At 40.5% G+C, this 12,891-nt stretch overlaps 1 protein-coding gene across 4 annotated transcripts in view; it reads left to right on the top strand.

Moving 5' to 3' along the window:
* Positions 1-12,891, top strand: part of LOC114548933 (microtubule-associated protein 4) — a 136,856-nt gene that overhangs the window by 40,277 nt on the left and 83,688 nt on the right. For 3 of the 4 annotated variants that reach the window (XM_028568957.1, XM_028568956.1, XM_028568954.1), the window contains exon 3: positions 3,701-3,757. The exons of the other annotated variant lie outside the window; for it this stretch is intronic. In XM_028568957.1, the coding sequence (XP_028424758.1) occupies positions 3,701-3,757 (57 nt within the window). The remainder of the gene's footprint in view (positions 1-3,700; positions 3,758-12,891) is intronic. 4 annotated transcript variants of the gene reach the window in all.

The raw sequence follows: 12,891 nt of genomic DNA, 5'->3' as shown, positions 1-12,891 counted from the left end.
GAAAAGAAATAGAGGAAATGAAGGGAGAAAGTTAGGAGAAAGAACTGGGTGGACAGGTGAAAAAGAGAAAAAGATAACGGGAAAAAAAAGATGAGGTAAGACAAATGAAGTCAGGAGACCCTAACCCTAACCCAGCATAATGTTTTCATTATGTCAGTACATCTCCATTCATAATACTAAAAGCAGCAGGCAATCTTTGTCTTCAAACAACTTCAACTTCAGTCTTCCTGAATACCATTACGTTCACCTCTGTATCCGATTCCATCCATCCTGAACGGGATGAGAATCTGTGTTATGTAACATGAACTGCAGCTGCTCCTAAATGATACCGCTGGACACTGGCTGTCATTTTGGATCTGCTAGGGTGCCATTCAGCCGCAGGGAAGATAGTAGCCCCAAGATAAGCAGAGTAGTGGTCACTGCTTTGAATATCCCAGACGACAAGTACTATTTGGGGAACTTTGCGGGAGAATGTGTCCCAACTCTGAGCAGTTACTGTCCAAATATCCGAGCTGCTCCAGTGAAGAGGTTTAAGGTTTAGTTCCAAAGTCTACATGTAGGATTATATCCCACACCAGTGCTACTGTCCAAGGCCCTTCATGTAAACAAGAATGTGTCCTTGACCAACCTGCCTATTTGAAAAAGTCTAGGTCATGGGTCTGGGTGCTTTATGAGTGCAGAACCCCCACCCACCCCTCCCACCCCCCCACCCCCCGGAAGCAGACAACTTCTGAGGAATTGTTTTTTGCGTTTTGAACCCCTGGGACCATGTTAGTTAATGATTGCATTCATGTAGAATATGTTTATATGGGATTGCATTATGAATATTAGGCTGATACAACATTTGGAGTTTGGTTTTGATCAATTAGACAGTAGAGTCATGTGGTAACACTAGTAAAACATAGGTTTATGTTACTGAATTTTGTATTTTGTGCAGGGATCCACCGACACGGGCTTTTAAAGGCAGATACCGATTATTAGTAGTTAATGAAACCGATATATGTTTGGAACCGATATGCATTTACAGTGAAAATGAAAATCAAGTCAAAATTAAGATTTTGGAATGTTATAAACTCCAACACAAAGCTTTGTTTAAGTGCTTCAAGCAATTATTTAATAAATGAGAAACTTTCACCATAATCCCCAGTAACAGAGAGTCAGATAGTGTTGTGGGGGGCATGAAGTCAGACTCAGTGGGGAGTGAAACCGAAGCAGCGGGACAGACACAGAGCTGTAACTGAGCCAGAGTAGAACACTTTTTAATTCATTCACTTTATCAGTTGTCAGGCAAAGAAAACACTTCAGTTGACATAGTACTTTAAAATAAATGGTGCAAAGCATAATCATTGAAGAGAATCTGTCCATCTCAGTCTCAGTTTAATGTATTTTTGTTATTGTCAATATTTGTTTATTTATGTATAGAAAAACACAGATAGGTATATAGCAAGGTAAGTAAGCAGATAGATGGATCAAATAAACAGCTGAGTGAATAAGCAGATAAAAGGAAGTGACAGTTAACCGGGGCTGACTCAGCTCTCGGGCCTGTTATGGTTACCCAGACACTTTGGTCAGACAGTCAGACTGTGTGTGGGCACTCGTCAGTGACAGCAAGCTGTAGGACGGGCCGTGGGTGGTGTTGCCTGTGATCAACTGTGGCACGCTGTGTGCATTCGGACAAATGCAGACATGCTGACAAACAGCAGGGAGAGGCAGTCCGCAAATTATTGTCCTCTGTCAGCAGCAGAGCTCGACGGAGGAAGATATGTTTGTTTTTTACCAGCGTTGTTGGTTTGGTGCCCTGATGCACACGTAATTTGCACTTGTGATGACCGATGTGTGTTTGATGAGTGTTCTGTGCTCTTGTTTTTGATCTGTGGTATTTGTGTACTGTGTGTTTGTGTGGACACAAATAAATCATCCATTGTGTGTGTCTGTGTGTTCTTGCATGTGTGTTTTTTTTTTATTTATGCCTACACATTAATGTGTTAATTTGTGTGTGTACTGTATATAGATGTACGCATGTACTGACTGCAGAATGGTAAATGGTCATATATATATATATATATATATATATATATATATATATATATATATATATAGCGCTTTTCTACCTTACCTACCAAAGTGCATTAGCATTTATATAGCGCATTTATATAGCACATTTATATAGCACATTTATATAGCACATTTACATAGCGCATTTACATAGTGCATTTACATAGCGTATTTACATAGCGCATTTATATAGCGCGCATTTACATAGCGCATTTACATAGCGCATTTACATAGCGCATTTACATAGCGCATTTACATAGCGCATTTATATAGTGCATTTATATAGCGCGCATTTATATAGCACATTTATATAGCACATTTATATAGCACATTTATATAGCGCGCATTTATATAGCACATTTATATAGCACATTTATATAGCACATTTATATAGCGCGCATTTATATAGTGCATTTACATAGCACATTTATATAAGTCGCATTTATATAGTGCATTTATATAGCACATTTATATAGTGCATTTATATAGCACATTTATATAGCACATTTATATAGCGCATTTATATAGCGCATTTACATAGCGCGCATTTATATAGCGCATTTATATAGTGCATTTACATAGCGCATTTACATAATGCATTTATATAGCACATTTATATAGCGCATTTCTACCTTATCGGACAAAGTGCTTTACAATCTGCCTCTCATTCACCCATTTACACACACATTCATACACCAATGGTGGCGGAGCCGCCATGCAAGGCGCTGGCTGGCCTGCCATCGAGAGCAACATGGGGTTCAGTGTCATGCTCAAGGACACTTTGACAGGCGGACAGGAAGATCTAGGGATCGAACCGTTAACCTTGTGGTTAAAGGACAACCCGCTCTACCTCCTGAGCCACAGCCACCTGTGAATGGTTTTTGTTTTGCAGCTTTATGGCGACATTTACTCACGTGTGTTTTTGTTAGCCTGTGTGTGTGTGTGGAAGAGAGAAATAGTGACCCCTGTGGCCTGGATGTAAAAAGCTGGCTCACTTTTAACCTAGTTAGATCACCATGGGAACATATGCTGCATGGCTACCCTGCTCCAGAGCCGACTACTGACCAGTCAGCACACTATATAATAAAAGCAGTCCATTTACCATTTAAAAAAATAAGTCTTGTGTGTGTGCTTGTGTTTTTCTGTGCACATCTATGGTTCATGTATGTCCTTGTGTCGGTCAGAGCCTTGTTGTAAAGCTGTTCCAGAATGTGCTCTGTGTGTTACACGTGTGTCTGTGTCTGATGTGCCACATTAGATAGATAAAGTGCAGTGATTCAGCAACCAGATGTCACACAGTATCACATCCCTCAGCATCCCACACTGACACCAGCCAATGTGTGCTGCCCACTGCCTGCCCCAGTCTGACCAGAACAGGCCTGTGTGCTATTTCCTGGCACAACACACATCTCTATAGTGAGGTCTTTTAAAAAGCTTTAAAAGTCAGGGTCAGTAGTTTCCATTTAATGCCAGGCTCACTCGGTCATATTTCCGTTGTACAAACCAATACCGTGCTGTTTGATTTTCTATCTCGTCAAGCCATTAGCACTCAGATGGATAGTAATGTGTTTGCTTGTGTTTTTGTGTGTGTGTGTGTGTGTGTGTGTGTGTGTGTGTGTGTGTGTGTGTGTGTGTGTGTGTGCAGACACGGGTGCTACGTTGGAGAATGGAGAGCAGGAAGCTCATGGGGTGCAAAAGCCTGGTAAGACATATCCCACAATTCCCTCTGCTGTCAGTCAGTCCATCCGCCTCGTCATTATCATCATGGGCTGTTAGTCTTTTCTTGTCTTACTTCCTTCTTGTTCTTCATCTCAGTTTGTGTGTGTGTGTGTGTGTGTGTGTGTGTGTGTGTGTGTGTGTGTGTGTGTGTGTGTGTGTGTGTGTGTGTGTGTGTGTGTGTGTGTGTGTGTGTGTGTGTGTGAGAGCTGCTCTCATGGCTCTCCAACATCCTTTCAGTGTCCTCTTAGTACAAGGCTGCTGCTCTTATAAGTCTCCCAGCCATTCAATCTGAGTAGTTCAACTGAGGAGAACAAAGCAACAAAATAATGAAAAAAACATGATTTACCTGGTAAACATATAAAAAAAAAAAAGTTATTGTAGCAGTTGAGACCTGGCCTCTTCAATTCAATTTTAATTATAGTATAAAATCCTAACAAGAGTTATCTCGAGACACTTTACAGATAGAGTAGGTCTAGACCACACTCTATAATTTAAATCCGCGTCCTTGGGGAACACCGCAGGAGCACATATGGACAAAACAAACATGCTAAAGAAACATATATGTTTATTTTTAAAGCAGATTTTAAATTACATTGTAACAATTTAACAATTTGCCCTTATGAAATCCAATCGCGGCACGGCTGTCTTGGAACACAATAGACAGACAGTGGCGGAATGCCCCGACACTTAAATTCTACTCAAATGTAACAGTGAACAATCAGTGTTGGACCTATAGTGTGTTGAGATGCCTCTCCAAACGCAGAAACCAAGCGCAATCACACCGTAAAACGCTAAGACACGTTAAGAAAAGAAGATCCGTATTTTGCCGTAATCCAAGGAAACGAAAAAAAAGTAATCCACAGCGATCAGAAGATCCACCTCGCCGTTTAAACAATGTGGAATAAACCTTTATTGCAACGTTGGCACGGTAAGAGGTCTAGACTAGTGCAACAGTCACTTTAGTTTTTGGCGTCCTGCATTCTGGTCTCAGGTGAGAGCCAGAGCCCTAAAGCAGTAGGCCTATATGAAACCAGATGTATTACCTACCACCATTTAGTTGTTTTGTGTTATTTACAATATTTATAAAATATCGGATCATCCCAGAAGTAATTATTCCACAAATTTTTTTTAAACAATGCAATTACCCGCTTCAGCCGCCAGGGGGGCCCCCCGCAAACTCTGCGTATGGCTCTGGGTGCATTAGGTCTAACTACCTCATATGCTTTGCGGTAGTTGAATCTTTAACAATGCGATATATTTTATGATTGATTCATATATTTTCAAATGTAAGCGATCAATCTGCAAAAAATAACTATTGACTCCAGCTGTCGGCTGGCCCTGCGTGTTTTCCACCTTGTTCACCTTCTATCAGTGAGGGGGGAGGGGACCCTGTTGTGAAGCCAATATGTTTTTATTCAGTCTAAAGATTAGGGCTGCTCCCTCTTAGTCGATTAGTCGACTAATCGGTCGTTTTGGTCTTAGTCAACTTAGATCTCTTCAGTCTGTTAGTCATGTTTTACGCTTTTTTTCATACTTAATGACTTATTTCCAAGGAACGTACAAGCACATCTCTGGTAAACACAAGAATTAAAGTTGTGCTTTTGCTTTGCGGAGAAACTCAGATTTACAGATCTGTCGATTAAATCAACTAATCGATTAGTCGATACAATTGAATGAGTGTTAGTGGACTAAGAATTTCTTCAATCGAGCACAGCCCTACTAAAGATTTGTGATAAAACGTGTCACCCTTTGCAACTTTGCATGGCTGCCTGTCTATGGCTCAGGACTAGAGCTGATCAGGAAAGACTTAATTGTTAATCAGTTGTGAATTGCAAAGTAAACCATTTGCAAAATCAGTGCATGAAAATGAATCTCAATTGGCAACAGGCGGTTGTCAAATTGTCGCCATGATAATATCAATTGCACTCTTCTTCTTAAATGGAATAACAGGGCAATTGAAGCTTGGACTCACCAATCCTTTCGTTGCTTCTGATGTGAATGAAATGTTATAGTTTTCTCTTGTTGACGATAATTAGCCACAGAGAAGAGATGCAGCTCTAGAGAACGATATTTATTGTGTCAAATGAACAAATACTCCGTCTGCCCCTCTGGCTGTCTGCTTATACTGAAATAGACAGAGACAAACTGTGTGTGGGTGTGGGTTGTGGATGTGTGTGTGGGTGTATCCGTGTGTTATGCGTGGTACAGTTTAAAAATCAGCTCATCAGATTTTTTTCCCAATAGTCCTGTCTACTTTTTTTCCCCATCTCTCAACTTTAACATCATTTTCCTGTTCCTCAGTTCACTTTTTCCTTGTCATCCAGCCGTTCCGTTTAAAACGGCAGAGCTGCTGTGCATGTCATTAGCAGAGAAAGGGTTTTGCATGGGTATATGAATTAGTATGTGAGCTCTCCTCCACTGACAACACGCAGTCCCCACGGCCATGTCAAAAATCGCTTACCACGAGTCAGTTCACCTTCAAGTACTAACTTGTAACCCATTCAGACATGACCAAATAGCAGAGGGCTGAGTGTGTGAGAGAGAAGCAGACAATGATCCGTTTTAGGTCACACAGACATGGAGCAGAAGTAGTGGCATAGAAGGTTAAAGTAGTGCACTACTGAAAGATGTGCACGCCCAGGCTGATACCTTAGGTAGTGGAATGCTCTGGCCACTGAACTTAGCATGACACAATGTCAACAACAGTCATTACAAAAACTCTGAAATAAACAATTGAAATTGGCTATATGCTAATATACCCAGCCTGTGCTCAGTATGTTTTCCAGTTGCACACAAAATAGAATGTAAGGCTGGCTGTTTTCTATTATGATGTCATGGAAATCTTTACGGATGATATGAATCAATTCATTTCCGCCTTGAGGAAAAAGGAGGATTTTTCAGACTTTTTTCAGTAAAAACAGAATGAAGTGCAATAAATTGGTGGTGCTAAAATCTTATGTAGTCTAAGCTCCATCTACTTGGAAGTAGGGCAGTGCCGGTATTGATTCTTTTTTTTGTGTGTGGTTAACCCCTATTCCAGTTTTGTATGACATGAGTGTGGATACCTGCATTGTGGCTGGCTGCAAGCTGTGATCGGAGCCCATTATGCAGGCAAATGCAAGTGGATTCCTTAACATAGTGTAACTTACCTCAACAACCTTTTGGAGATTTGATGTTTACCCAGACTGGAAGAACCTGTCGCTGTTCTTCTTCATCTTGCTTCAGCTCACTAGGGCTGTTCATATCTGGACTGCATGTAGACCTATTATTCAAGTTAATAGTCCAGTGATTATACACATTGTATATATGGTTTATATTATATAATATATATGGGTCAGTTTGTCATTTGTCATATGGTATTGTACCACGTAGCATATGAAAAAATGTGTATAATGTCTGCTGTGGTTCTAGAGGAGCTTTGTCAAGTCTGAGAAAATAATTCTGCTGATGTCATCAGGGTTAGTTATATTACAAAGTGGAAGTTTGGGTGGTTACCAGGTAGGGAAGGCAACAGAAAGACCCTATCAAGAAAACGATGGACTTTAGTAATCCATCATTGGTAAAATTCAATTTTTACTCGCTATTAGTCATTACACACACATAGGCCAAAATACACACACAGCCCCTAAAAACATGCATTAGAGGAGAGATGTCATAATGATGGGGCAGCCAAATAGTTCGGAGATTGGCATGGGGTACTTTCCATAAGATCATCACTCAATGCAAATCAAACCAGCTTTTATTAACTGAAATAAAACCATGCCAAGCTCTAGGTATGGTGAAGGGTATGTGATGATGTGGGGGGGGGTATTTTAATTCCAAAGGCCAAGGGAACTTTATCAGGATGCATAGTATCCTGGATCCATGAAATAACTGGCCTTTAAAAATATAGACGGTGTACTTACTTATGCCCCCTGTATTTTAAGGAAGAACATTTATTTATTTACGATACATTATTCATTCACAAAGAAAATTGGTGTCCTTTTAAAGGTTGGATTTTTCCTCATTTTTTTAATTAAGGCATTAAGGTCAATTTCCAAAAGATGGTTTTGTTATTCATCTTTTTAGTCAACTTCAGCATGGGTGTGTAAACTTATGCAAGCCACTGTCTCTAGCTACCAGACCACTCCATACCGTGCTCTATGCTGGACTTGAACCGGCCCCCCTGAGAGTAGTGTTATTGTTAGTGTTTTGAGAGCTTGACCCATTAGAAGTCAGCCTGTTTCAGCCTTTCCTGCTTCTATTTTGACCACTCTTTTTAAAGCCTCTGAACACCCCCGCAGGTCTTTAAAGTTATTCTGGCTGATTAGACCCTGTGGGAAGGATAACGCTATCGAACCTGTCCACTGCCATCTTTCATGTGCTGTGTATCGTCCATTGAGATGACTGACTGAGCCTTGGTGGGGTGGATGTTGGTGACTGGGGGAGGAGTGATCAGCATGTAAATCAGACATCTGTGTGTTGGCATGTTCACCGCTTAGCTGTCTGGCGGTTTGCATGGCATGGGCAGCCTGTGTTACCACGGTTACGGAGCTGTACGTGTGCACGGAGCTTGTAGTTGTGTTGTTTCTGTTTTGCTGATTGTGTTCTTGTGAATGTTTTCTTCTTCTCAGGACCTCTGGGAAAATAGATTTGAATCTCGATGAGACTGCCTGATTAAATTAACATTAAATACACAAAAATAAAATGTGTTAATATCTAATGGAGAGTAATTCTGTTAGACGGATGCTCTGTTCAAGTTTTGGTTAAACTCTATCTGAGATTTCCCAGAGTGCAGCAGTAATTAGGGTTGGGTAACGTTTGGTTTTTTTCCGATACCGGTGCTAAAGCGATACTTTTAAAACGGTGCCAGTGCCTGAACCGATTCTTTGAAAAAAGTAAAACAAAAAAAGAACACTAAACGACATTCGGTGACATTAAAGAAAGGCTTGTTCATTGCTACGTCATATGGTCAAAATTAAATGATTTGTTAATAATGTCATTACAATAACTTATTTCACCAGTAAGTTGCTGTTAAACGACAAAAACAACCACCAGATGGGTAAAGGGTATTTTACAATAATTTTGAATGCACCACGAGGCTTAGGATACCGGTTTCAAGCGAATGCACCGTCTGTGTTGTTTTTCCGATTGCCAGACCCTCCTCCAAAGCGTTCTGGAAGAGGGTCTGGCTACGCCACATAGCATTCGGGGATGGGAGGCAAATCTGCTCTGGTTTAATGGCATTTCTGTAAACCAATCACAATCGTCATGGGCAGTGCTAAACTTCCCACAGAGAAGCTGCAAAAAAGTTGTGCTAGAGAAAACTCAGATTGGACATGCGAATGATATATACTATTTTTCCGACAAATCCTCCACAGTGAAATACAGTCACACTTTACGCCGTTTAACGTTAGCTGTCAGCATTTTAACCGTGTTTAATCCAGCTGCTAGCTAAAGGTATGCTAATGTTACCTGCTGTCAAGTGAAGTGTTAACTAGCGTCACTACTAGGATTGGGCATCGAGAACCGATTCCTACTTGGAATCGTTTCAAAAATTACGATTCCAGTAGAATCGTTTCTTTATTGGAATCGTTTGGAATCGTTTAGAGGATTTGGTTTCAAATCCGATCATTGCTTCCCAATTTCCGAAGCGGCCAGGCGCTTGTTGTGTTGCAGCCTCGGAGCACAGTAAGCAGCGCTCTAGTGTGGCTTTATTTTACGTTGAAAAGGCCCGATGAAACTGCAAACCACCATTGAATCAAAATAAAACTATATGCATGTGGCCCGTTTCAACTCAACCCCTCAAAGAATCAAAATTGAGAATCGATAAGAACCGGAATCAAAAGGAAGAATCGGAATTGGAATCAGAATAGTTCAAATCCTAACAATTCCCAACCCTAGTCACTACTACCAGCGTTGTTATTTGGTCCGGTAGATACCAGTCGTTTAGGGTTTAGGTTTCAGTACCCTAAACCTAGCAGTAATAGAAGAGAACAGTGCAAGGTGTGACATAAGTGTTTTCAGTAGGCCTCCTTCAGTAGACGGAGCATCTGGACTTGTTGAGGTGCATTGGATCCATTCATCACTGTTATTGCAGCAGACTCCAGGGAGAGGGCACAGGCGGTAGAAGTAGTAACTGGGTCAGAGAGTTGGGAGTGTAACTGAATTCTGACAGAGCAAATGCAGATGTGTGAGTGTGAACTGTGTATGTGTTGAGATGCTACCTCCGCCACCTCCGATGCATGACGCTTCAGCATTGCATGTAAATAGTAATAAGTGTATGGTATACAATATTTTCCCAAATATTTGACCAATATAAAACGATGATCAGCATTCAATTCTGTCATATAACCTTCCGAATAAGATAATTGTGGTGTTTCTCATGTTGGTCAAGTATTTGACATTTGTTCAATGAGTTGCAGTTGATTTTGTGACAGCTTTACTAACCTGCTTTCTTCCTTTTCCCCCCTTATCCCTTCCTCTCATTCTATTTTTTTTTCTTTTTGTCCCTGTGCATAAACACAACATTGTATGTTTTATTTATGCTCTTATTTCTATTTTTTCTGCTTCAATTCTCTTTCTGAATGAGCATCTTTTGTTGATGCGATCATTTTACTTTTTCTACTCTTTCTTCCCTTCCTCTTGATTGCTGTCCCCACCATTTTTTTACTCTACTTCCCTCTTCTGTGTTATTTCTCTTCTCTCCTCCTTTACCAATCCCATGCTCCAGAGGACTAGAACCCGCCTCCATCGCCATGCCAACTTTCAGTCAGCTGTGCTTCCGCTTCTGTGCACCTCTTCCCTCTCTCTGTGCAACACACACACACACACACACACACACACACACACACACACACACACACACACACACACACACACACACACACACACACACACACACACACACACACTATTTAAGTTAAGTTTATTTATTTCAAAAAGGGACGGTGTATATTAATGAACATTGAAGAATGTAAATATACAGGATTATAGCCAAAGGCTAATTTCCAGCCTTAGTCCCTGACAGGTTGATGTTCCCTATAAGTGAAGTTAAATAAATAAAACACATCAGAGTAAAACATCACAATAAAAAATTACATAAATTACAGATCAACAACAGGACACTATGGAGCCTATCCATGGCCCCTTTGATCCAATCTGAAGGAGAAAGTCTGAGGTCGTGGACAAGATCCCACATTACTTTCACTCATGACAGAACCCGCACACAAACATCATATGTGCACACACACACACACACACTCACCCACGCTACGCTGTCCTGACTTCAGCACACGCTGTTCCTCCACATAATGTGTCTGCACACTGTGATTCACTCCGCTGGGCAAACTGGGTGTCTCTGACACACAACTGTTTTTGGACATACACACAGTCCCATTTGAAATTCACTGTGTCTGTTTTGTGGTTTGTTTTTGTCTGTGGTTCTTCTTGGACTCGAATTTCCACTATTGGTTATTTCCAGTGTGCCCGATGAAATGTCCTCCCTCTGCTTGTCTGTTTCTCTCTCATTACCTATTATTTGCAAATCAAGTATATTTGTCCAATATTAAGAAAAATAGTTACAATATAATTCAGCCTTACATATATATAAAAGCCCACTGTGGCATAAACAAATCAAAATGAGAATAAATCATGCACATCTGTAGTCCTTCTAGTTGCTCTCCCTCTCTGCCTCACTATCACACTGAAGCAGACAGCAAGTTCATAAGTTGATGTCCTCATCCACACACACACACACACACACACACACACACACTCTATCCAGCAGCCAGCCCTTGTCCTCCTGTCTGAAAGTTTCAATCTGAGTCGCCAATGCTGCAAGCCTGATCCGTCAACACCGAGCACCTAGCACAAATTTGCGCACAAACAAACACACTCCCATTTTAACCCCCCTTTTTGTATTTGTTTTTTTCTTCTTTTATTTGTTCTTGTGATGGAATGCTTTTAACACTTCATCGCTCTTTGATAGTCACCTCTCTGAGCTGTTTAACCTGGACTATTTATCTGCGTTGCACAATCTTCCTTTAACCAAATAGATAGAGATGTAAATACTAAAGCCCGACCTGTAATGGACAATCATTACTGTTAACAATGTAAGGAATGTCCCAGTAGTTATTGAGCTGCCTTCTATTCTGTTTCAATGTGATGTGTAGTTAGTCTTTAGTACTTACCTCAATTAATCTGATCATTTTGAATTATAGTTTAGAATACTTACTCCCGTGTTTACTTACTATTAACGCAATGTGTTTGTTGTGTCTGTTGTTGCATATTGTCGTTGTGTGAGCAATTCATTTAGTTAGGCAAACATTTTAGTTCACTGAAAACTAACTTTGACGGGTCACCTTAATGATAAATAAGGGTCCTGTTAATAATAGATGTTGGTTTTAATAGCCCTCCTTCACAAAACATGCATTTTATCAAAACATATTGGGGATCTGGCATCATTTTCTTTCTTTCCTTACACAGGTTTTTGCTTACATGTGATCAAAATATCTGTGTTTTGCATTGGAATTACTTTCTACCAAAGAAATAGTCCCTGTGAAAACTGTTGACGGAGAGGCGTATGGATCTAAAACCAGGATCAGTTCACCTCCATTATATTGGCAGTATTAGTATTTGGTTGAACTGACCCTTTGTGAATGTGAAACATTTGTGAATGAGGCGTAGTAATGTTCTGTGGCTTGCCAACAGGGCTGTTTTCTTTCATGTAACAAGTCATTGGCCTAGCAGAATGAAATTTCAACGTGGGAAAAGTGTGATTTGTACATGAACACACTACCATCTGTGGATTTATAGCAGGCACAGCACCACTTGTAACACGTGTAATAGGCCTACTACTCGAGTAGTCTCAGATCTTCTCCTAGCTGTAAATGGACAGAAGATCATTGAAGGCTTCCATAGAGATATTCACAGCAGTCAGGGTGAGCTACAGACCAACTAGTTGAGAAGACCTTTCACCCTGCGGTGAGATGTACTGTACTGTACTGTATTTTATTTTTTTTATTTTACAATTTTAGTAGATGCATAAAAACGTCCTATGTGTGCCACAAGGTTAAGATCCAGCCTCTTTTGTGTGTTTGTTCCAAAAGGTATCTATCTCAGAATCCTTTTTATAGA

This window comes from Perca flavescens, chromosome 22 (assembly GCF_004354835.1).
Source record: "Perca flavescens isolate YP-PL-M2 chromosome 22, PFLA_1.0, whole genome shotgun sequence".
Classification (NCBI taxonomy): domain Eukaryota; kingdom Metazoa; phylum Chordata; class Actinopteri; order Perciformes; family Percidae; genus Perca; species Perca flavescens.
This window is presented reverse-complemented; position numbering and strand designations above follow the sequence as displayed.